Raw genomic sequence first — 26,991 nt, 5'->3', positions numbered from 1 at the left:
ATCTCATATAACTAAGGAGTAGATCGATTGGAGTAGATCAATTCGGTCTTAACTTTCTTAATAAATCGAGGTTTATTTCAGTGGTTTTTTCATATTTTGGTAATTCGCCGAGGTTTGGGACTGAATCAATAAAGTGTTGAAGTAGATCGGGTAATTTTACATATATGCGTTAAGCTTGAAGGCGGCGACAACTTAGTAAATCAGCTCTTATCTTGATGTGGTGGCTAAACATGGTATTTCCACACTTTAATATCATTAAACATATGCTACATCCATTGTGAGGAATGTTGGTTTGTTGGCCACTTTCGTCCTTACCAATCTCAGTATGTGTTAAATATATAGAAGCTGATATGAGTAGCCAAATTCCGTATCCAAGATTCTGTGCGTGTTCTGGGCTGGGTAACACAACTTTTTCTCTGTCACATACTTTCAACACGGTAATTGCGTGATCAAATTTGAGGGTTGCTAGACACAAGGAGAATCCAGTTTGGGTTTCCATTGTCTCATGACAGATTCGGTATCGTGGCGATTAAAGAAAGTTGTCATGCTGAGCTTTCGACAGTAATGTCGTTTCCACTTGTCCTTCGGATAGCCAAGTGTTCTGCATCTTTTTCCCCTTTTAAGGCGTCAATGAAGTCTTTCTGTTGTATTGGGATTACGTTTGCCCCAAAAACTGTCGGGCTATGGGAGTGGCTAGTGTCGGTAGAAGTCCATCTTCCACTGAAATCTCTTGTACAAGTTTCGCATCGTGGTACGAAAGAGTGAAAGTCTTTGGTATTGTCAAATTTAAACTATCAAGGATGTGCTTTTGACTATTTTTGACTGTGTCAAATATCTCAATCAAAGATTTTTGGGGTACGAGAGAAATGGGAGGCGTTTGTCGCGATGTTGGAATGTCATTTATACGATTAATACGAAACGAGTATAATGCAACTCTATAATTTTTAATATACGCTTAAAGTGGAAGAAGTAAGGAAGCTGCTGTTTCGAAGTTAAAGTTTAGCTGTTGTAGTGAAGTCTGCAGCTGTAAACAGATTGCTATGTCGTCCATGTTGTTGCCAATGATTGCAAATTGTTTTTTCAACTAGTTTCCAGTTTCTTGAAATTTTTTAAACCTTTGCATGTTTATCAGCAACTAGGAAGAAATTCTATCTGTAAGGCGCTGATTTCCATGACAGTCATCAAGGCTTTCGGCCGGCTAATCGGTCGATATTTTCAGCATTTTGAAATGATCGTTGACGAGATCCGAAAATTCCTGTGATACCGCTACATCCTCCACTACTCATAGAAATTGACCGATAAGTCCAATTGCTGCTACGGCTGCCCGCAAGTGGGCGGCTTTTTCCGGTTTCTGTGGTCAACCTCGACTCTGGTTAGAGGTTTTTCAGTCTCGTTGCGCCGTTTCTGGACTTCAATTTTGGTCTTCATACCGTCTCATGTTTCATGGTTTTCGCCTAGAGCCAGTCAACGTTGAACAGTTCAGTATTGTTGATTTAGGTTGTGGTGTATTATTATGGTTGTTTCATAGTGCGATTTCACCGGATATAGTTTCATTACAATTAGCTGGTAATAGCCTTTATTTGAGCAGTTCGAATGTGTGATATATCCAATAGTTGGCTTGTTTTAATAGCGTTTCACTGCTCTATTTAAACTTCATAAGTGTCTAATTATAACTTAGAAAAATGACAGTGGTTTCCAGTTGTATCTTTTTATTATTTCGCCCGTTCAATAAAAATTATTTCGAGAAAGAATATGACGTTTCACAAGATATTATGAGGATTTTAAGACTACTTTTCAACTGGCTGTCAGGCTGGTTCTCCGGTGTTATTGTTGATTGTTGATTCCGCAGTTCTGTACCTCGAATTTTATTGGTCCTTCGGTAAATATTTAATGATCTCGGGCAATTTCTGGCTTTGGTATGTTTCTTGACGTTGGTTGAGTACATTTTCAATTCCGTCTTTGCTCCTTTTTTATCAACATAATTGCTTCACCAAGTACGTAGCTTCTTTTTACTGTATTTACCAATATGCAAATTCAGCTTCATAGAACCTTAAAAGCTTTCTGGTACGTAATGTGTTTATCATTGATCTGTCACTCTGGGGATGTTCTGAATTAACATAAACAAATTGAGGGTTACAGTTCCAGATGGAAATGCTGACCCAATATGACCTTGAGAACTATTTAAATATGAATCAAATTATGACAGTTTTTCAGGGATATTTAGCGCTTTATTTAATAAAATCTCATGTAACTATGAGGGACGAATTAGGGGCGTGACATTATCTGATTATCTGAATACTAAATTTTAGAGCTAAATGATCACGGGAATGACCTGATTGCAATTTTAAATGAAGCGTTTAGCCCAAAGACATTAGAAGTTTGCATAATTCGTAAAATGGCCTTTTCTTCTGATAACATGAGCGACTTTGAATGTTCCATTTGCTGTGACATTCTGGAGGATCCCAGATTGCTGCCTTGTGGACACATGTTCTGCGGACCCGCAAGAGGATGCATCACGGACATAGGTGCCAATAGGACAATTGTAGAGTGCCCCAACTGCAGGAAGACACACTGCATTAATGTGAACAACTTGCAACCCATATACGTCCTCAAGAACTTTCTCGAAGGTTGGTACTGCTGATGATGTAATAATCTTGAATGGAACATTCAGTCAGAGAGCACAAACGTTGTCTCGTGTTTTTCATTAGCTTTTGCAGAAAAGACACAATAATGTCGCCGAAAGGCCCTTCAGATCTTATTTAAAAATAAGGCACCGACCTGTTTCGATTTTATGGAATTTGAATAATTCTCATCTTGTTTTCAGATGGTTACAAAGTTTTTCGGCATCTTTTGAGCTAATTAGTTGATCGATATAATTTTATTGTACAAGTTCGGCTAAAGAATATACAGGCCAAATTGAAGTTTTCAGATTTGCAGAAAAGTGAAGATTTCAGATTGCGGTTCTTAATTTTCGATATTTCGTTTACAGGGCAGAAATCTGCATCAGCTGCTAAGACCACAAGTGAACCCGGACCATTAAGTGAGGTGAAGAATGCATGTGAAGTTCACTCGGAACAGAGCTTGTCCTACTTTTGCGAAGACTGTGCCATAACCATATGCGAAGTGTGCTGGGGAAATGACCATGCTGGACATGTGGTCATGCTACTCAAGGTGAAGCAAAGAAAAGAAGTTACAGAGGCTATAGAAAAGGCCGATTTGCAGTCTCTTGTTAGGGTTTATGACAAAGTGATAGACGACAACAGAAAGCGGCGTCAGTTGGTGCTGGAAGTATTAACTGAAACTGACGTTGTTAACCAACTGCTGGCCTCTCGTAAAAATGACCTCGCCGAACTTGAGAACCGGTGCAAAGAGTTCAGAGAGTCTACCTCAGCCAAAGGCGAACATTTGGGAGAAAGTTTGTTGTCTGATTTACAGAAACATTTTGAGAGTAACTCTGACGATAATATTAAAGTCACAATTAAACATATATCCCAAGAAAGTCAGAAAAAATTTAACAGGTTTGTCAGTTCCTGTTCTCAGAATGAGAAAAATCTGAATGAATTGAACAAGCAGAGAAGTGAAGGGAAAGTTGAAATGAAAGATCCAGAAAATATTGGTGCAAAATCGGGAAAAGGAGACGCAGAGCGAGAACAGTCGGCTGCAAAATTAATGGATGAGTTGGAATCTATGAAGCTGAAACCAGCTTCAAAGAGCGTTGTTGGTGAATCAAATTTGAAGAACAGAGGTGCAAATGGATCTCAGAGAGTCTCGTCTGTATCGAGCGCTTTTCTCAATCCTGAACTAGATTCTAATTTGCCTGCCGACAAAGATGACGATAATGATTCGAGTGCGAGTGAGGACAGAAAGAGTTGTGCGTCTACATCTGTGTTAACTGAAAACAACAGTGGCAATGCCAAGCTGAAGAAGGAGAGAGCCAGACGAGGGAAAAAGAGTGATGCAAGTAGTGCAGTCGGTGGGACTAGGGGGGGAAGAGGAGGCGGATCAAGAGGAGTAAGTACTAAGTGCTTTCAAAACTCGAATTTTAATTAGGAAATGATATAACAATGACGAATATTGTGGGAAATAAAATAAGTTTAAAAACAATGATGCAACTGCAGTTGAACGGAGGAGGCAGTAAGGTTAGTTGCTCCGACTTTGAAATTTGCTTAAAAGAGGTAAGTTACGTAATCTTAATCAAACTAATTAGGTTTCTCTTGGCCGCGGCAGGTATCAGAAGGCAGCTGTTAAGGCATATTTATTTACCATTACGTGGGCTTAGAGTTCGAAGTGATTTATCAATCAATTTTAGGAAGCTGACGTGGATAATAGCAGCGTATCGTCCTTCGATTCAATAATTATAGCTCTCCTTTTATCAATTTAAGTTACCAAATCATTTCTGAACAGATATGTGCTAGTGCTTCAATAATATAATGTCATATTGTTATATCAAGTTTTTGCAATAGTTGAACTTCATATCATACATGCACTTGGATGAAAACTGAACTGCATTGTGATGTTTGAATGTTAATTTGTTGAGTTGATCAGGGTTCTGTTCGAAATCCACCACCGCCACCTCAACTAATGCGACCGAATAGTCCCAATGAGCGACCAGGGATGCCCGGTTTTCCCATGTTTCCACCACAGCGTGGGCCACCACCTCCGCGTCCTATGTTCCAGGGTGCACCACCCCCTGCACGACCCTTCAGGCCCCCGCCTCCGCCAATGAGACCGGCTGGGCCTGGTCCTCGCAATTTCAGACCACCGCCCCACCTGACCGGTTTTGGACCCCTTCAGCCACCAATTCCGCCTCCTGTGAGTTTTGAGGATTTTAAACTATGACAATTTCCAGACCCAGATTTGTATGTCTAGCGTTAATGAGCTTAATGTTAATGACTGCAATTTTGGAAAATTGAAATATATTTTTAATCTTACAACAGGAAAATGTTCCTCTTAATACTGAACAAAAAATCCCATTTGAGTATATGGTATATCAATTGACAATTAACTTGGTTATCATGATTTTAGTCATCAACACAACAGATTAGCAGTTTAATTAATCTAATATCAGCAGTCCGTTTCTTTTCTTCACAACAAGAAGTAGGCCTCTATTACAATATGCTTTTGTTTTCCCCACTTAGGTCAGGTAAGAACGAAAACTTGACTAATTTGGGAGTGTTCAAGTTTTTACTTTTAGGAAGGAAAAACATATCTACTGATCTAAATGTGATTCTACAAATTTGTAAATTTTGCTTTGGATTTAATTTTTTAGCATGTACAATTAACCATTAGCTTATAATGTGAATTTACAAATTGTACCAAAAATCTGCAAGTACCAAAAATTGTAAAGAAAAATCTGCAACTCAAAAAGAGAAAGTTACCAAAGATTACTATGTTTTTGCGTCCTGTTTGTTACTTTAGCTGGCTAGAAGGGTCTATTGGGGCAAGATGAAGAATGGCAGTCCCCGGTGAGATTGTTCCTAGTTTGATAGAAATTGGTTGCTCGTGCAGTTGTTTTTTTTTCAAGTAAATCCCCCCCCAACGTTTTTGTTATTCATTAAGAAGAGAACCACAATATTTATAGTTACTTCAGTTTCCGATATTGAAATTTATTCTGCAGTCGACAGCCCAAAGATAATGCAAGAAAGATCTCTCGATATATAAGAAGCTATACTTTTTATTTTGGAAAATAAGAACGAGAAATGGGAAAGAGAAACGGAAACAAAATGAAAGCTTCTTCAGTTCATAGTTATGAATGTACAACAGTAGATAGTTCCAGCTTTGTTGAAAACAGTGTGTTATCAGACACTTTAAGTGAAGGAAAACAATCCTCTGGATTAACACAGTCAATGAGCAACTTGACAGTTGACGACTCTGACCCCCGTTTTCAAGTTCCTGTTGATACAGTGCTGTTTTATCCTGATAGAAAAGACAGTTTGTTTAAAATAACTGTGAAAAGCCACAAAAACAACAAAACTCAGTGATTCAAGTTGGGGACCACTATTTGATGAATGCGTGTGCTCACGATCCATTTGAGCATACGCTCATTTTAGCTCCTTGTCAAACACAGAAAAGATTCCCAGTGATATAGCAGCCCGCATTGACGAGATAGTTTTGACTGGCAAAACAGAAACAAGTTTAAGTAGCACAGAGGTCAGTCCTGGTGCATCAAACATAAATCCTATTGGACTGCCAGACTTGGAAACAATTTGCAAGAAACAGATTCCAACACTACAGTACAAACCGGTCAAATTTCGACTCAGTTGGTCGGACGTTCTCACCAAAACTATCGAGGGATGTATCTCACAGCCAAACTGCACAGAAATCTGGAAGAAGCCATTTGCCATTAGTAATTGCATATTACGAGCATCTAAAAGGGGTGGAAAGAAAAACAAACAAAATCAGGGAAACTTATTGAACGATTTGAGCGCTGGAAAGCGGGGGACTACGCCGGACTTTGGTATGAAGCTGCTTCGATGAAGCAATCAAGAAAAACCGTTATTGAAACCATAGAAGCACTTGTAGATCGTGCTAAGGCGCTGTGCCTCCAAGGCCAATTCGGGAGAGCAGCCAAACTTCTGTCATCCGATGGAGTAGCGCCAGATAATATGCATACATTTCAGAGGGCCTAAAACTCTACACCCTCTGGAAGAAGAACCTCGGCTGCAATTTCAAGATTACAGCTCCCAAGCTCATCGGTTCTATGAGCCAACTGTATTTGGCCAAATAGAAGCCTTCCCCAATTTCTCAGCTGCTGGTCCATCTAAAATGTACCCTGAACACCTTTTGCACGCAGTTAATTGCGCTGTTTCTGATCAATCTAAACAAGCTATTACAAGCATAACAAAGCTTGTGAATTTGGCCAGCAGAGGTCAGCTCCCTGTGTCAGTGGCGCCAGTTTTCTGCAGTTCTTCTTTAACGGCTTTAAAGAAATTAAAATGTGGTGTACGTTCGATAGCTGTAGGTGAGGTCTTGCGACGTTTGGTTGCAAAATGCATAGCCAAACAAACACAAACAGAGTCGGCCGAACTTGGTGTAGGAGTCAAGGGTGGAGCTGAAAGTATCATACACGCGACCAAAATTGCATTTGAGAAATTGCAGCTTTCACAGGATGCAGGATTATTACAGATCGATTTTAAAAACGCCTTCAATTCCATTAAACGAAATCAAATTCTAAATGCAGCTGTTACATTAATGCCGAGTCTTGCGTCCTTTGCCATATATTGCTACTCACAGCACAGTCATCTTTATTATAGCAACAAATCTGTAACGAGTCGATCTGGAGTGCAACAAGGAGATCCCTTGGGTCCTCTGTTGTTCTCCCTAACCTTGTGGCCTATAATAGAAGAGATTGAATCAAAACTACCTAATGTTACTCAGCACTGTTGGTACCTTGACGATGGTATTATTGCTGGAACAGAACCCGAACTGAACGAGGTCTTAGATATATTACTGTATCGGGCAAAAACATGCGGTCTAGAACTCAGAAGAGACAAATGAATCAGAAGAGACCAGAAGAGGTCTGGTCAAAAGGAGCTCTGAACACGATTGATAGCAGAATTAAAAGAAACAGTAGAGAGGGACTTGAAAAACTGGGTGCTGCTCTTGGATCCCCCCGATTCATTGCTTCCTCGATACAGAAACGTGTTCAAAAGATCGAAAAATTTACTGGAGAACCTCGAGTACATAAACGACCCACAGTGTGCTCTTGACATTCTACGTAGTTGCCTGGGTGCACCAAAAATGGTGTATTCACTGCGCTGCAATACACCATCAGAGGAAGCTATAAATTTTTTTGAGGAATTTGACTCGCTGCAAAGGACAACCTTTGAGAATATACTGGGAACAGTCTTGTCCAATGAATCATGACATCAAGCATGTTTGCCTATCAATAAGACTGGAATTAGAATCCGACGAGCGTCTGATCAGATAAAAGCAGCCTACATTGGTTCGATTTCGCAGTTGGCTACATTAGTAGAGCTTATAACTGGCCAGTCCGACAGCAGATCACACTTTTACCAAAATGATTGATGAAATAAATGGTTTGTCAATATTGCAGCTTACTCAACAAAATACAGAATTCCTCGACAAAGTTGCTCTCAATAAATTAATTGAAAATCAAGCGTCCAAAAGAGAAAAAGCTCGTTTATTCTCACTCTCTCTCTGCCTCAATCAGGAGCATGGTTATCGGCAGCTCCCATGCCGGCTCTCGGCCTCCATCTCTTGCCAAACGAGTTTCGTGCAGCTGTGAAGTACAGACTTGGCGCTCCCATATATGAAAAAGAAAGGAAGTGTCCTAATTGTAAAACAGGTTCTTTGCATACACTCGGTGATCATGCTGTTACGGGCGGGGCGATATGATCTCGCGACACGACCGCCTCAGGGACAACCTAAGGACCCACGACCGCCTAAGGACCGCCAGCAGCGCTGCCAACCTGTCACCAGTTTTCGAGCAGAAAAACCTGATACCAGAAACAAATTCTCGACCTGGAGATGTGTAATTACCTTGTTGGTCTGCTGGGCAACCGGCAGCTCTGGATATAACCATTACTTCCCCACTGCAACCCAGTATTATTTCAAATGCGGCAAGGAAGTCTGGTTTTGCACTGAGAGCTGCGGAAGACAGGAAGTTGGAGCAATATTCCCAACAATGTGCCAACATAAATGTTCAATTTATTCCCATGGCTTTTGAATCATTTGGAGGACGCTCTGAATTGGTCAGAAGACATTGAAACGAATAGCTCTGCTCACTGACAACAGAAGTTTGTACTCAGCTGGTTTGTCAGTTGGTTTCAGCATGCTTGCGCAATCGGTTTCAGTTACACTAGTGCGAGGAAACACTATAATGTTGATAGCAAGAAGCGCAGAACTGGAGCCAGCTGCAAGCAAAAGAAGCCTGCTTAATGTCTCATGACTTTCGACTGTGCGGGTTTCAGTTTCCCAATTGCAAATCAAATAGTGTGGGTTCCACTATCCTAGTTGATAACCCGACTGTGTTGGTTTTACTATTCCAAATGAAAACACGATTGATTAAGTTTAATTAATTATGAGTTTTTATTCTTACCTGACCAAAGTGGGGAGAATAGAAACATTTATTTCATATCTGGAAAACTGAAATGAACTGTTGAAAATTGATTTATTAAACTGGTGATCTGCTGTTTTATAAACCTAGTCACGGTAACCAAGTTAATTGTTAATTCAAATCTGATCTTAAAAATACCAAAAATGAAGGAATCGTTCTGAAGCTGCAAAGAATTTTGTATATTATTTCTACTTTCTTTGGACTCTTATCTCCTCTTAGTGTGGGTAAATCTCGGGGTGTTTGGTTATGCTGTGAATGATTGCAATTTTCCGTTCTTTCAGGTACAACTTGCGCCCAACAGCAGTTTCGCAGCCACTGGAAGTGGCGGTGACCAGATTCTGGAGATCAAAGGCTGCCTTGTCTTCATTCGAGGAGACATATTCCAGTCCAAACACAGTATAGCCTACTCGATATCTCAGGAGCTGAATTTCAATTATGGACTGTCAGTCGAAATTGCCAAGAGGTTCAGTCCAATCCCTAAGTTAGCCAGACAAAGCAAGAAGTCAGGTGGTAAGTTTCGACTCTGAGAAGATTTTAGCTACAATCTTGACTTTTTGCTTTAAATCTTTACACAAATTTGAGTTTTCGATTGGTAATTTTGCAACCAAACTGTGATTCCAGCACTAATGTGTGCATCAGCGACCAATTTATTGTCTATACACATGATATGATAACTTTTGAAAAAATAACTTTCTGGGTCATTGCCCTTGAATAATTGAATTTAGTTTGAGATTGTCGGATTGAAAAAGATCAGGAGAATTCTTAATTTAATTTTACATTCCCCTAATATACTTGAACATTGTTCGTACCCACTTTAATCTTTGTGCGTTAACGGGAAATGATCTTTACGACCGACAACTGCTTGAAAAGTATTATCCATTTTTTTAGGAGACGTGCACTTCTTCACTGATAGCAGAACCAACCCACAAAGATATATCTACACGCTTGTTACAGCTTTACAGGGCAAAAACAAGTGCTCCTTCTATTCCCTGGAAAAGTGCCTGCAGGCGATGCAAGAACACGCTAGTAGAAACAATGTCAAAACAATCTGTGTACCGGCGACACTTGCTTGCGAGCCACAGGAAGGATTGGATTGGAATTCGGTCGAGCTGGTAATCAAGAGCACATTTACGGGCACTGATATCAACGTATTCATTTACTCCTAAGATTAGAAACATAACATGATGCTGATTGGCAGATAGAAGTTCATTGTGTCTGAACTACAACTTGAATGTGTGCTGTGAAAAGTCCTGTTGTTTTCACAGGTCTGCCTTCAGAGATATCCTGAATTTTCATGTGCGCAATTGAACTGATCGATACATCAAATGAAAATGAAAGTGATTTTTAATGGTTTTTTTTTTCAAATTTTTGGTGATCATAAAGTGTAATGTCAAATTGTACCAATTGTTTTGTTCATTTGAAGTTCCGAGTCTGCTTAAGTGGAGTTAAATTTTTTTTTTCAAATTATGCGTTGCTTAACTTCTGTTTGTAGCTGCAGAACAGTTAGCTGAGCACAGATATATTTCTGTTTTCTTAATTTAGAAGAAAACAAATGGGATTGGCACCAGTTGTGCTTCGCACAGTATGCGTTCCAATCTACTAAATAAATATTTTCTTCAAGCGTGTAAAAGAGGAAAGAGGAGATCTGAACAGTTGGCATTGATTTCAAGTCCCTAAGTGTGTATGGAACAATAAAATATATAGTACATAGTCTAAATTCACAACTAACGTTAGAAAATTTGAAAAACGAAAAATGCTTTGCTTTACGTCCCTTTAAGCAACAACCTTGCCAAAAACATAGATTAGATAATTTGAACTCGAATTGTTACCAGAAAATTTGAAGAATGGGAATGCAAAAAAAACCTTTACTGAAATGTTCAGAATGTTCTAAATGAACACAGCAATTTCTTAAGATTTTGAGAGTTATTTAAATGGTTTTCTATTGAAGCTCAATCCTACAAGAGAATATTTCGAAAACCCGAAATATGCAAAATTTTTTGTTGGGTTTTTCCTCAACAAAGGCTTCAAAATCGTTTTTTTTTATCTATACTCAATATCAATCCGAAGCAAATGGAACCATAGAACCAAGATTTTTTTGATTTATTAAAAATCTACTTCGACAACAGTCTGCTCGTGTACCAGGTGTGTAGTAACTAGGTGTTCTGGTATAATACTAATAATTTTAATCAAAAATGTTTGCTTGTTGCATGTGCATGCACTAAAATTTGTCTTAGGTTTTCATGTGTTTTCTACAAGCGGATGGATGGCAAAGCAGTTCTCCTTCTTCAGATACGAGGTCGACAACTTTAAGTAAGTATTCAACAATATACTGTTTTCTCACAATAATAAAGCAAGAAAAGATGTGTTCTGTGAAAATTCAGTAAAATAAGAACAAAAGATTATGGCAATAATGATTGAAAAAAAATTATCACGGTATTATTCAACTGGATATTAGAGTAGCAATTTTGGTGTGTGTCAAGTTATTGATCAAGGGGCTTGCTGATGTTTGCTTATTTGTTTAATGATTATTTTAAGTAAACAGTAGCAATCATCATGCCTATCAAGTTTTATGGTTCTCGAAATTTTCTATATCTTCAATATCTTGTAGTTCACTTAATGTTTTAAATCTAAATGTTCGCTCATTGAAAAAAACACATTGAGGACCTGGAAGCACTTGCGTATAGTCTTGAGTCTCCTCCTGACATACTTTATACTTTGTTTAACAGAAACCTGGCTTTCCGAAAAAGACGATCCATAATCGTTTTTATTTACTGGTTATCAGAATCTTTTATCGAAAGTTCGTGACTCAAAAGGTGGTGCCATTATGATTCAAATTAGAATCAATGTTCCGTCCAAAAAGTGCTTGATTGCGACATTGAAGAGTCATTGTTTGTTAACGTAGATGAAAAAGGCTACTTATTCTGATTAATGTTAATATACAATAAGCCAAGGGCAAACAAAATTGAATTCACTGAAATCTTAGACAAAGTTATGGGAAACAAAAAATTCCAACAGTAATCTGTGGAGATTTTAATATAAATATCTTGAAGAACAATCTGTAAACCCAAAAATAAATTCCATTCATTAAATGGCTTCAGCATAACACCTAGTGAACCAACCCGGGTAATAAATAGCTCAGCAACTTGCGTCAATCATTTCATCTATCAAAATTTAATTGCAGACTGTTAGATTTCAGATCATCAGAGTTTCTCTGACCATTATCCCGTTTTGTTCAGATGGGCTCTAAAAAAATGAAGATGAAAGCAAAATGGTAAGAGATACATTTTTTCTACGTTATTCAAGTATTGTAGAAAAATATTTATTCGTTTTGAGTCACCAACTTGAGAAAATTTTTTCAAAATTATCGAACAGGGGTATTTCTTCCTTCACTGCCTTCTATAAAGTATTGTTGTCGGTTACCGAGCACTATGCTTCATTTAAACAAATAAATCCGAAAAAGAACCTTACGCCTGAATGGTTTGACAATAATAAAGAATTTACGTTCTGAACGCAACCGGTCTCATAGTAAATTGAAAAGAGACCCATCTAATTTACCTTTGCTTTATAGGTTGAAAGAAATTCGATTTCGTTTTGAAAAAAATGTCAAATCAGTGAAGCGGACTTACTATAAAAATATGTTTGATAACTGTTTAAGACAGACGTTCACTCTTTTAAACGAATTGTTAGGAAAAACCCGACCGAATAATAGCTTTATTAAATTGGCTTCGTGTATATCAGACACCAAGCCTAATCCGTCAACCTTTGAACTAGCTGAGAAATTCAATGAGTTTTTGGAGAAAACATTAAGCATAGTATTCCTTCAGAGACAATCGAACTTACTAGCGATGTAAACATGTCAATAAGAATGAAGCCAGTGTCTGAAACACAAGTGATATTATTAACTCTCTTCGCAATAAATCGTCATCAGATGAAGACGAAATAAGTAATATATTGGTTAAGACTGCAGGATCAGTGATTACCAAATACCTTACATCATTGATAAATGTATCTTTTAACGAAGGATCTTCCCCTCTGAGCTCAAAAAAGCTGAAGTATTTCCGCTTTTTAAAAATGGATCACGTGTAGAAGAGAATAATTATAGGCCAATTTCTCTTTTGAATATCTTGAGCAAAATATATGAGCGCGCGATGTTCACGAGAGTATACGAATATCTGGAAGGTTTTAATCTTTTGTATTTTAAACAGTTTGGTTTCCGTAAAAACATTCAACTATTGATGCCCTAGTTGAACTCACAGAAAGGATAAGTGCTAGTAAATCTGAGACAGTGAGTTTTTTTCTTGATCTGAAAAAGGCTTTCGATACACTAGATCATGAAATTTTGCTCAACAAGTTGGAACGGTACGGTATACGTCATATTTGCTGGAAATGGATTCATAGCTTCATATGTGGTAGATCACAAAGAGTAACTTTATCTGGAGTATCATCCAATTGGTTAAGTATCACTTGTGGTGTTCCTCAGGGTTCCTTTCTTGCACCTTTGTTGTTCCTCATTTATATCAGTGATTTACCTAAAGCCTGTAATCATGTTAGTGTATCTGTTTGCTGACGATACAAATTTATGTGGATTAGACTGCTCCAGATCAAGTGTTCAAACAGACCTTGACAATGTAGCAATATGGTTGAATGCAAATAAACTTGTTGAATGCAAATAAGCTGAATTTAAGTTAAACGTTTCAAATAAGTACAAAAGCAAGTGCTTCCAGTCTCAGGTTTAATATTGCATCTGGTCTTATAAATATCGACTATGAATATAAGTATCTAGAATTGAAAATTGATTCAAAGCTCTCCTACCACGCTCATATAAGGTCCGTTACTGAAAGTCTTGGACGACAATGCGGTGTAATATCCAAATTAAGACACTTTGTTCCGCGTTAACAATTGATTGAATACTATAAGAATGTGGTATGCCTAATTATCCAATATGGTGTTCTTGTTTACGGGTGTTGTAGCCTCTCATCCCTTTCTTCGATTTATCAATTGCAAAAGAAAATAATCAAAGTAATGTACATCACAAAATTTCATGATGATAGTGAAGACTTGTATACGGCTAATAAGATGCTAACTGTGTTCGAATTGCATATCTATGAACTACTAGAATTCGTTTTGAAGTCATTAAATCATATGCATTCCGAGGATTATATTAATACTGTTTTTCAATTTAGTTGCACTGATTCAACTAGACGCGCTGATTTTATGCTACTGAAAGTTCCCTTATGCAAAACTAAAATGAAGCGAAACTCGATTTGTCACCGAGCTTCCAAATTGTTTAATATGTTGGAAATACTATTTCTCATACCTGACTATGTAGGAAAATGCAACCATTAAGCAAGTCTGTGATATCTGTCATAACTTGAAGGACTCATATATACAAGGGAATTTTGATCTCGTTCAAAATGTTTTTTGGATAATTTGTCACATCCCTGCAACTCCTGGTAATTCTTTGAAAATAATTGAAGAGTATACGCAAAAATTTGTGCGGTGCCTTCGTAGAGGGCACCGCTATTCGATTCCTGCTGTCAAAAATCAGTTTTTTCAATTTCTAAAGACAGTTTTTGTCACTTTTTCCTCCTTCATAGGATCATTTGACAAAACACGACAAATTTTAACTTGAAACGTTGCTCTCTGCTGTAAACATGTTTCAATTCGATGTAGTACTTATCTCCGGGCTCTGGTGGAGCAATAAGTTCGAGCAGTTAAAAGGTTGCTGAAATGAAATCATTTACAAAATGAAAAAAAAATATATTTGAGTTTATCTACTCTGAAGTTTATATTACAGGGCCCGCTGGAAAGTAGCTCTAAGGACCTCGTTGCGCGTCCTTTCCCAGCCTAAAGTAATCTTGAATAAATCTTAGTTTGATTAATGGACATTTTAAATGCATTTATTTTTCGATGTTTGATTGTGATTTATGTCGTGTTTTTATTATCCTTCTTTGTGCATTTGATTTATAGGCCGGGATAAATTAACTCTCTCTCTCTCTCTCTCTCTCTCTCTCTCTCTCTCTCTCTCTCTCTCTCTCTCTCTCTCTAGGGTGTCACTCTCCCGTCCCCAGGAAAACTTCCGGACTTGAGAAAATTTGTCCTTCATTGGTCGACGTCCAAAGAAAATTTCGAAACAATTCGGCCACAAGACTTCAGTCCAAAATGTAATTGTTCCGTGTATAGAATTATGATGACATCGTTTGAAAAATTGAAAATTTGAGGCAACGATATAATGTCTTTGGCGAACAGATACTGGTTGTAGAAAATTGAATCCATTCGAAGTGCTTGTCTGTCGGGGGTGTAAGGAATAGAGCAAGATTTTAATCCAATTGCGGCAATTGTTAGAGTCGTCGATCAGAAAAAAGGTCGTCGAATGGGCGTTTTAGTTTTACAATAAAACTGCAACTTAAACTTGGGATGAACATTTATCAGGAGAATCGAGATCAGCAGACGAGCACGAATGCATTGTACTGACTTTAGATGATGGTACATTCACACTAGTGCGGCGAGACAAGATTGGCTTATACAATTTCATCTTATTCTCTTCGATGTGAAAAATCGCATACTGGTCTCTCTATTGCTGATAAACAGTTTGAGTTTCGTCGATATCATCAGATTTGACTACAAGACACTGGCGAACCTTATTGTGTTTGAGGAACGAAGGCATGTATTTTCGTATGATGTTAATTCTATGGTATGCCCATATGAAAGCAACGTGAAGGATCAAGTTGAGGACAAAAACAAATTTTGTTTCATAGACAGTTTTATTGGGACATATTCTTTCAACTCAGATCGAAATGTTGCCTTCAAATTAGACATGTCCATTGTCAGAGGTTGGGCGATCCTCACAAGGTCTTCGCTAGTCTTAATCTTGAGATTTCTGAGAAGTTATACTTGCACTTGGCTCAAAAATTTTACGCGTGCCTCTGTTCGGGTCTGAAAGTACGTTAAGTCTTTAACAGCCGGAACTGCTCCTATCAGATGTTCGAGTGGGTCTGGAAGTTGTACATCTATGAAGTTTGCAGGAATTTCATCGCAGCTCTCCTAATCAGATTTTGTTTTGATGTTGTCTCCTACTATCACTTGGAAATCTCATTCAGCAGTAATTATACAAATTTTGCAACCCTGAAGTGGTCGATTCCACGATTTGTGTTGCTCCTGTAGGCTGTACTCTCGCATTTTGAATGTGTCGATTGCAGAGGTGAGCAGCCATATGCCGTATCCCAAGTTGTCTGCCTGTACTTGTGTTGGGAGGTAGAATACCTCTGTATCGCAAGTTTCAGCGGCTTTTAAGGATAAGCCAAGGAATAACGTCGCGAAACATGAGGGGTGATTTGCCTGAGATGCTAGCGGCTCGTGGCAAATTTTGTACCTGGAGGATCCTAGGCAGCTGTCATACTGTGCTTGAGAGATCGTCATCGATTCCATTTGATCCTCGCAAATTGCATGATATGGGTCTTCTATAACCCATTTAATTGCCGTTCGAGGTTCTGCCTGTGGCAGTGGTACCACTCGAGCACTGTAAGTTGAAAATACTGTTTGGCCAGATGCAAGTGGAATTGCAAAGGTTAATATCAATCCTTAATTGACCGTTACAACATCGCGAAACAGCTTTGCATCATAATAAGACAACGTCTGAATTTGGCGGTATTGCCAGTGACAGCCTGCTGCCTGAGAAAACAAGTTCCTCTCCGACTGATTGAAGAATTGCCAGTAGTGATTCATTGGAAACTAGCGAAATCGGGAGATGCTGCTGAAGAAGAGTTGATATAGCATTCAAGACGTTCATTCGGTATGTATAGATTGCAGATCGATAACTTTTGACATCAGAGTATTTGAGTGACAGTATAGATGCCATGTTATCAAAGTTAAAATTTACTTGCTGATTCGAAAAGATCATCTGAGTGCAATCTCTAAGAATGTGGAAGTTCATTGAAATGGCGTTGAACTGTTCTTCAATGAGCTGCCAGTTTTGGTTCTGCGTCTCGACCATCTGTTGTTGCGCTTCCTCAACTTCTTTCAGTTTCTTTCCAACTAAGAATTTTTGGTCGGTGTCAGTTTTCATTTTGGTGACGTGGTCAGCAAGGTTTGTTGTTTTGGTCCCAAGATGATCAATGTTAGCTGCGTTTGTCTTCGTCTGGTATTGACATGAGCCAAATGTTCCACTGAGACCTATTCCTGCTACTGCTAATGCTCCTACATGAGCGCCTCGTCGTGCACGGCTTTCTTTTTGTCGGTTGGCATCCGTTTGCAGGAACCTTTCTTTTCGGTTCCGGATAATCTAAGCATCTTGTTTGGATTATTTGACTTCGTGTTCAATTGTATGAAACATCCAGTTCACGTTGAATGATGAGTGATTTGATTGAAAATGAGAGGCGAAGTCAAGTGGACAAGGGGAAGATGGAAGACTCCACATGTGATTTTGTTTATCAAGCATCGTGATCAGTTCTGGTTTCAACGTAAAATTGTAAGAGGGAAATGAAACCAGGAATTGTACAGGAATGAATTTCTCTGCCAAAAGAATTTTTGACTCTTCATTAAAGAGTATTCCTCTCTTTAAAACAGCGTCGAATTCATGTTCGTAGTCAGTTGCATTGGTAAATAGTGGTGCTTGGGTTAGGGTTATTAAGGTTAGGGTTAACAGGGTTAGGGTGTCAGCAAGCCTCATCTAAACATACTTTCTTATTATAATAAATTGCTGTGTTTGTGTTTTAGATTTAAAATTTCTTGTTTTGAGTTGAGTGAAAACAGGTAAAAGATGGAAGTGTGTGTTCTCTCTGTAAGTAATCATGCTCTTTTCAGGCCCTTGTTATTTTGAAATTTGTTCTTGCCTCTACTCTCGTGGCAGTCAGCTTGTGCTGTACTGTTGTCGAGTGGCGAGGCCATATCTTGAAATGCCTTTCAGAACGGCTCATTCATTGAGATGGGTATTAAAGGTGTGGACATCAGTTCGACCTTAGGCTTGTGGACCGGCTGTTGACAACACAAGTGTGAATTGGTTGTCTATAATCATAAAAATTGTGTCAGCTGTTTGCTGCTGTCAATTCCTTTTCTTCACTTTCCATTACTTAGTGTACTTAGTCCATACTCATTTCTAGACTTACTATTGATTACTGTTGGACTTAATTCTTAGTGTACTTTAGAAATATTTTAGCTTTGTTTAAGATATGTGCTTTGGTGTTTTAATTTGGCTTAAAACTCAGTGGTTAACTTGGCTTTCGACATTAAGTTTTTTCTTCTAATGGAATTGGTGAACGCTTTCAGAGACAAAAATTTTTCAGATAGTTTTCATGACACTTAAAGGATTGGTTGCGGTAGACCAGAAGGTGTCAACGTTTTACATGATGTTTTTCAAAACACATGGAATCTCCCGAACACAACCTGCTTTGTTTGAATGTGTTAAGTGTGTTAAGTACACTTCTGACAAAACTCAGGTAAAAAATTATCAATTGTTCTCTTAATTTTCATAAGTTGATTAGTCAAAAAATTCCTCCCTTTTAGCGAACTGTTGACAAATTGATATCAGTTGACCGATTGAAATATAGTTATGACATTTCAGGAACGAAAACTGGAGAATTCGGTGCTTATTTCTATATGGTTCTTTTTCCAAAAAAAATCTATGTGATTACAAAGTCACAATGCCAACAGGTTCTCAAATTTCCGATCTTTCTTATGGTTACTTGCTGGTCACCCAGGGAGAAAATTTTACACGTTGGCATTCAGATTTCACTGAAACTACAGATTGCCTGATTACGCTGTACGCCCGGGTTGCAAATTTTTGGTTTTTTGCTCCTCCTGGGTCTGTTGCAAAACAGCTTGAAGATGAATACATTTTTGCTTTTCAATTTAAAGAATGTATTGAACAGAATAGTGACAAAATCACTTTTTGTAAGCAACGAGTTGGGGATTCAGTTTATCTCCCGTAAGGATGGTTACACATTGTAGTTACAGTTAAACAATATCGGAGGCTGTACCTCATTACTCTCAGTTGGTTTAAAAGTCCCAGAATAATGTCGTTCCGGTATTTGGAAATTGGTAACAAATAATCTGCTTCTATGGAAAAGACAGATAGTAAAAGAAGCTGGCCCTGTAAGTTATTTCTACTGCTTCGTTAAATTGAAGACGTATTACGACTACTGCAAAGTGTTTCCAAAGAGATTGTAATTCTTTTTAGTTTTTCAGTGCCTGATTAAGTTAAGACACGGTGAAATTAATTAAGTGCTGGGAACTCATTTACTATGAGTTTTCTTGTGATGAAAGGTTGTACAGCTGCCTCATTGTTTGCGTAAAATGAATATTGAAAGTATCGATTGCAATTATTGCATATTTTTGACGGGGAGAGAAAAAAAATTTTATTCCCTATCTTAATACGTGGGGAATTGAGTTTTTTCTGCTTTTATGGTAACAATGGTCCTCTGGTGATGAAAATCTGTGGGAGGGTCAAGTATCATGCAAGGAGAGCCCAGAGATGTTTTGGAAAATCAGAGTTAATTTTTTGCACCCGGGGAGAGAAAAATTTTTTATCCCGTATCTTAATACATGGAAAATAAAATTTTTCAACAACTCAAAAACTACTGGTCCTGTGGTGATGAAACCTGCTCTGGATGTTTATGGGGTCTCAATTGTGCGTCAAAAATGATCTGTGTGCATATACCTTTTTTAAACCTCATTCTTGTCTTTTAGCGTTTTGATTACATTGTAACAGGTACTTACATCAAGAACTCAATGTGAACGGAAACATTAAATATCATCATGATTAACTACGGTTAATATCAAACTAAGAATTTTTATTCGCTTTCTATATGTATGTAAATATTTAAACTCGAAAGGTTTCTAAAATCATTTTACAAACTCTAGGCCAATTTCTATCACTTTCACAGTCGATTTGAGAGATGACAATTGATTAACTTTATTGTTTTGAACATGACAACGTAAGCTTAGGAGACAAGTGAGTATCTCATTTTTTGAGAATGGTTGACTTTTTGACATTTTTGTGACTAAGCTGTAAACAAATCTGTAATTCTTTTTATCTTCAAACGAAAGAAGAGAAGCTAATTGCATTTTGTGTCCTTTGGACTCGTTGCTAGGTAAGATCTTCATGTCAGTTAATTTCTGATAAGGATTATCAGTTGATACCGCTTGTGCAATTGAGTACGTGGAGGCGGAAATTTTCTATGTTGTAAAGAATATCTGTGGATTAGGTCCAATAATAGCTCGAGATGACCTTGTTTGCTTTTATCCTCTTTTTTATTCAACTTACTTTTTCGCTTGGCTCCAACGACTGAATTTTGCAACGTTGACGACTGTTTATGTGATGATTGTGTTTTTGTTGATATTTTAGATGTTAATTGTGTTGATGAACTTGTTAAAGGTGTCTTGTTCGCTTTAAATAACCTCTTGGCTTCTTTTAACGTCAAGTTGTGTAGCGCGTGAAGGTCCCTGTTGATAGGCTAATCTCATTGTGCTGTCTCTCGATGACTCTATAATTTTTGGCGTTTCTGTTCTTTCGATAAGTTGGAGACGGGAATGAATATTCCTCCATCTCCTAACGAAGTTTTTACCGTTTTCCTTTTCGATTGAGTTGCGGCTTGTTTTGGTATTTTTGTCTGGATGAGTCTGGATGAAATGTAACTTTTCTATTCACATTTTGCTGAGAAATAGGTGTTTCAAATGTACTTTCATGTCTTATCCTCGGAGATATTTGTTGATTGATTTTCGGAGGTTGGCCATGATGCTCAAAAGGTTCCGGAAAGTCGGCGAAAGGAAATTTTGTTCCCTCTTCTTGCCTTCCTCCTGTATTGACCCTTGGCTGTACTTCTTCTCCTGGATCTTGGTTTTCTTGAGCCTCAATTTCAAAATCACTGTCTGACTCCAAAAGGGTGTCTGGAGGTTCAGGAAAATTAAGAAGTTCTTCCGGTTCTGGCGATTGTGTTGGTGGAGCAACCGATGGGGGCGGATGAACAACTGGTGGAAGAGGTGAAGCTGCTGGTGGTAGTGGTCCCGATGCAGCTACTGCTGGCACTGCTATTTGATAGTTCAGTGAAGTTGTGACAGGTTGAGTTTCTTCCTGCTCAATTTGTTCTGGAACATCACTGATAAGTGTGTTCAAGAAGTTTTGGGATTTCGTCATCGAACATTTCTGGTTCTTGACGATATTTTACCAATACTGGATCCGGTAAAAAATTGTCAGGGCTGATGTCTTCTAAATCAACTGGAACTTCTGTAGGTTCCTAAGGTCTAAGTCTAATCCGATGATGGCATTGTGTAAAGTTTGTTCCAACTTTTCGAATTAGTGAATTCGTTAAAACTTTCACTCGGTATATTGGTATCCATACAAGCTTTGATTTGCTTCCAAAATAAGATTGATGGGATAGTTTAAGATTTAAGATAAGACAGTACATATGAAGTTTTAATGGATTTGCGTTTGCTTTAGCGTCATCATAAAAGTGCGATATTTGTGGTAGCTTTCAATGAGTGAAGACTTTTTTTCTGCAAACTTTTGTTGCATTGAATCCTGTAACTCAATCACAAAATCAGATTTGGGATCCAGCGTTTTAATTTCTTCGTTACTGAAGCTAAGTTCAAGTGGTTTTACTGGTTCTCTTCCATGGACTATTGCCGTTGGAGAGCATCCAATTGACGTGTAGTATGAGGTGTTGTGAATATAAGTAGAAAGAGGTAAATACTTGTGCCAATTGGACCACTGCTCATTTTTGTTCAGCTTAAAAATGCGCTTAAGTGCTCCATGAGCTCGCTCAACTACTACACTCTCAGCGTGTTTCAAAGTTGCATGTCCAGTTTTTATTTCTAACAGTTTCGCTAATTCATGCATAAGTTCTGTTACTGTTTGTGCCTAAATCTGAAATGATTGTGTGTGGAATATAGCTGTGCTGAAAAAATATTTTTGAGTTCAGTTGCAATTACTGTTGCTGTGATTCTTGTCAGTGGTACGGCGAACAAATTTTTTGAAAATACATCAATGCCTAGCAGTACGTATTTATGTAGTGTTGATGTCAATGGGCCAACGATATCTATCTGAAGTAAGTTGCCTGGAAACGATTGCAATAATGATGGTGGTTGCAAAAAGGTTCGCAGGGCTTTGTTTGAAATTGCTTTTTGTTGTGTGCATGTTAAACAATTTTTGATCATTTGACTAAAATACTCAACAAAATCAGGAAAGTAAAACCTTTTTCGGAATTCTTGCAGTTTTCTATCTTTTCCGTCTTGACCTGCCTAGGCGAATTGTGCAAGCGGTATATAACCTCTTTCCGAAGGTGCTTTGGTAGACAATACACTGTTCCCGTGTGATCAAAAAATTGTCTGTAAAGAATATTTTCAATTAGTACTAGGCGGTCTTTTTTGTTAAGAGCAAAGGATACATATTGCAAATCATCAATATTGTTTTGAAGCTTCCACTGAACAACGCGTTTTATAACCTCATCCTTTTTTTGCTCCGCTTTAAGATCTAACGGGTTAAGTTTTTCCAAAAGGTCATTGAGTTGATCAGATGGATCACGCATGAGAATTGCGTTAATTTCAATTTTGCAATATTTGAGTCTAAAGTCTAATTAAGCCTAAAATGTCATCTGATTTGGTATTTGTTTTTGTTTGCACTTGTATTTGCATACAAAGTTCATCGCAAATTCCTTTTCGTATGATTTCAGAAATGAGATTTTGATCAATTTCCTTAACATGGGATGTTGGACCGAACGCATTGTTTTTTGTACTTTGTATTCAATGTACAAAAAACAATGTGTTCCGTTCAACCTCCCACTTGAAGCACAGTGTTCCGTTCAACCTCCCATCTGGAGTTAAATTCAATTTATTCAAGGCATGTGTTTTGTCGGTTCTACTATATGGATACCATGCTTGGTTTCCTGAAATTTCTCATCTACGGAAATTAGAACAGCTCAATATCCATGGCCTGCGTTGGTGCTTTGGTTACAATGACTACTCCTCCCTGTTAAAATTATCCAACTCTCTGCCAATATGCTATCAACTCATCGAGCATGACATACGTGTTTTTACGGCAATCTTAAACAACGAGAATTGAATATCTTTTGACAAATTTTTCAAGTTGGACTCAAAGGTTTTAAACCTACGAACTCTTGATCGTGAACGTCTGGCACTCACACGAGCTAAGAAAAAATGTACAAAAAATCGTTTTTCTTCAGAGTTGAACGTATTATAAATGACGACGAGGATTTTCTTAATGTCAGCATCAGATTTTTCTAGGATACTTGCAAATCCAAAACCGCTACTCAAAATCTACTAATGGCAATGAGAAATGATAAGAATGATTTTGACTTATCCTGCACGTGGTACCTTAGATGTAGATGTAGTTTCTGTATAGCATGACTTTGTTTAATTAATGTTTTTCTAGCTGTTACATAATTTATATCTTTTTTTATCTTTGTTATATTTGTATCAGCATCCTTGACACTACTACTACTTAAAAGATATGCAATACTACTACTACTTAACAGGTATGCGATCTGTTAATTTGAGCTGAATTCTCTGACTAGGTTCAGTTTGGACGCGTGATAAAAAATCTGCGGCGTAATTTGCTCTGCCGGGGATATGTGCAATTACAAGATTATAAGACAAAAGTCTGTCCACGAAATTCCAAAGCGAAGGAGGAATTGCTTTTGAATAAAAAATTGCGTCAAACTTTTATCAGTCAAGACTGAAACTGGTTTTTCTGTACCCCAGATAAAATGGGAGAAATGATCAAGAGCGAAATACAATCCCCAGAATTCCTTGTAGTATGTCGAGAATTTCAATTGAGTTTCATTTAAAAGTTTTGTCTCGAAAGCTACTGGTGCATATATTTTTCGTTTTTCTGTTTCTTTGATCTGGGATATAATCTTCAATCATCAGAACGAAGCCTGATCGTTATAGCTAGCGTCACATAATAACACATGCTGTAAGCCTGGTTTTGCTAATCTTAGTGTTCAGTTTGTAGCTTTTTGGAGATCTGTTTTTCATGCTCATAATTAACGAAGTGTTCCACGTTTTTTCTCAACAGTTTATAAAATGGCAGCAGTTTTTCACCTAGATTAGGGATAAAATCTCTCCAAATTTGCAGAAATCCATTCAACTTTTTCACTTGTTTTACTGTTTTTGGCATGGTTAGTTTACTCAAAATTGTTTTAATTCTTTCACTTTCTGGTTGAACACCTGCTGAGTAATTTTTTTGCCCAAAAACGTTACTTTTTGCGTACCAAATTCACATTTGTTAGAGAGTTTCAATCCTGATTTTCTAACACATTCAAAAACTTTTGTGAAACTTGGGATAAGGTCTTGCAAATTTTTCAACAGCACTACCGCTGTCATCCATATTTTGTGTACAAATTTTTGCTCCTAAGCATCGATCTAAATAATGCCTTATAAAGGAACTGAAGCCTGTGACAGATTTACTTAGACCTTGTGCTAGGCATTTATAGGCTGAAGTTCCTGAAGCAAAATGAAATGCCAAAAGTTGAACTGAAAGGTCATCTGCCATTTGTACACAGTGGTATGCTTGAGAACAATATAGCTTTGTAAACAACGTTTCTCCGGCAAAGTGGTTTGAGGCATTGCTCATATTTGAGAATGGAAAGTTCGTGTTTATATAATCATTCCATAGTAGGTGGTTTATTCTTCTCAAGTCAATCAAAATTCGAAGTTCGCCTGATGATTTTCGTTGGTGAAACACAGGGCTACTATATTTGGAATAAGAAAGAGTTGTCATAAGCTTGAAATAGTGCATAAGAGCTAATTCAACAATGAGTTCATCCCTCAAATTTATGGGCGTAATTAGACTTTGAACGCACACAGGCATGTCATGCTCTGGTGTTAGTATAATTTGAGCTCTGTATTGTAACCTACATCGAAACGATGTTTAGCAAAAATGCCGGAAAATTCCACGAGTAACTTTTCAACTTCGACCTTATGCTGTGGCGTAAGAACTGATTTTTCCAAAACCTTTCCTTCTCTTCACAATTATTTTTCGGGTCATTTTTTTCTAGGCTTTGAAAGTGTTTTATTTGCTCATAAATTTCTCTTTGCAAAAGTGGTAGATTTTGTGGATTACTGCAGGCTTCTGGAGTCTGAAACCAGAGTTTATTATACTCAGGGCTGGGGCGAGTTTTCTGATTTGAGAGATTGACTTGCACTAATTGATTGAGACCATTTTCTAGGTCATTTGGGTCTCATTTTTGCTAAAGCAATTAGCTGAGGGTCGATATTTTTAGTCTATCCGTGTGCGATTGATTCGAAATTTCGAATGAGGCAATAAGCGTATCACCTTTATTATGAACATAGTGATCAGAAATGTTTATTGACATTACTATTTTTCCTTTTTCATCAATTGTGCTGAGTGATGAAGTATGCGCTATTTCTGCTGTTTTTTCGAATTGTTCATTAGCTCTAACTACACCACTTCATTCTGAAAATTGATCAGAGTTTTCTCTCAATGTGCTTTCTAAGATTTTATGAGAATTCGGCGGAATAGTGTTTTTTACTTAGAAAAATTGGAAATACCTTTAGTTTTTTTTCAAAAATGTGAATTTTTAGTTTTATCGGCTTAATTTCATTCAATTGGACAGTTATATCAGGTAGTTTTAACAAATTTTTTGAGGGACAGATCCTGATAGAAATTTTCTTAAATAAAGGATTGTCAATAATTACAGTGTTCATCGTTAGAAGAACAATCGTCAGAAAATTTGTTCTTGGCTATCTCAAAGTGAATTCTAACAGCATGAGAAATAGATACAGGTGAACCAGATGCAAGTTTGACATTTTAAAAACTGGTTCAATAAAATCAAGCTTGGCGTTTTGTTTTTGAAAATTTTCTAACAAGACTTGAGGTATTGCTTTTGCGCAAGAACCTGTGTCAATCAAAGCAGGGCGTTGATTTTTGACGTCAAAGAGAACGTGGACATAAGATAAATAGTCTCCCTTTAGTGGGATAGTCCCCCGCAAATGTCATTTTCTGAATTAACTCAGTAACTATCTAGTTTTTGTTCGGTTTGAGTAGAAAAAGGTGATGATTGATTCTTGGACTATTTTGAGACTTGTGGCTTTAAAAGTTTTTTTGGTGCTTTTTGAAACGGGAAGTTACCCCCTTGTCTTCATCCTCTTCCTAAAGCACATTGATTTGCCAATTGATTGGTATATCCACATTTAAAGCAAACGACTTTAGCGTACTGTGTAGTTGCTACTAGACCAGAACTTTGCTCTGAGGGCACGACTTGTATGGGTGCTTGACCACCGAATTCCTCACTTGGACTTTGTTGTGCTTTGATAAGATGCCTGTGTTGGTGCTGGTGTAAATGATGGTTGTTGGAATGTATTGATCGGATAGTTCTGTCCTCTACCTCGATAAAAATTACTATAGTCATCTCGGCTTCTATCCTCTGTTTCCTCTAGAATTTTCTCTGTAGTTTCCGCGACCGTATCCTCGATTCCTGTGTTTTGGTAGCTATGTTCTTGTCCTTGTTGATTCTGCTCATCTAATTGTTTTGCGAGAACATTTATTTTATTTTCCATGGCTTCCGGTGTTTGAGTTTTTTTGATAGAGCATTAACCAGATTTTCTGTGATGGTACTACTCACTTCGTTAAACGCTCCATCGGAGTAATCATCCTTTTTACACAGGTTGTGAATAGTCAGTTCTTTACGCGCAAGGAGGTAATCTTCTATGGCTGTGTTATCAGGTTGTTCTAGAAGCTTGGCTCTTAACCAACTGGGCATACATTTTTTAAGAACCGTTTAATCTGGTGCTCTCTTCCTGTTGAGCAAACAGCAATGCTTCCGCATTTCGTGCGTCAACTGCATCAATCGCAGCTTGATTTGCTCCGTTGGGATAGGCTTCAGGAATTGGATCTGGGTACGCGCGCACTGCAATATTTTGTAACGTTACCAGAAGTT

General features: G+C 37.8%; 1 protein-coding gene across 2 annotated transcripts; it reads left to right on the top strand.

Moving 5' to 3' along the window:
• Window positions 1-2,276: 2,276 nt before the first annotated feature.
• LOC142337700 (uncharacterized) lies at window positions 2,277-10,539 on the top strand. Of its 2 annotated transcripts, none has more exons than XM_075387147.1 (5): window positions 2,277-2,627; window positions 2,990-4,011; window positions 4,678-4,812; window positions 9,361-9,589; window positions 9,968-10,539. In XM_075387147.1, exons 1-5 carry the CDS (start codon window positions 2,396-2,398, stop codon window positions 10,243-10,245), a joined length of 1,896 nt encoding a protein of 631 aa, XP_075243262.1. In that variant the 5' UTR covers window positions 2,277-2,395; the 3' UTR covers window positions 10,246-10,539. The 2 variants fall into 2 exon arrangements, with proteins under 2 accessions (XP_075243262.1, XP_075243261.1); XM_075387146.1 differs by having other exon boundaries at window positions 4,546-4,812.
• The last annotated feature ends 16,452 nt before the right edge of the window (window positions 10,540-26,991 follow it).

The sequence above is a fragment of the Convolutriloba macropyga genome, chromosome 4 (genome assembly GCF_964194025.1).
Source record: "Convolutriloba macropyga chromosome 4, txConMacr16.3, whole genome shotgun sequence".
Classification (NCBI taxonomy): domain Eukaryota; kingdom Metazoa; phylum Xenacoelomorpha; order Acoela; family Convolutidae; genus Convolutriloba; species Convolutriloba macropyga.
This window is presented reverse-complemented; position numbering and strand designations above follow the sequence as displayed.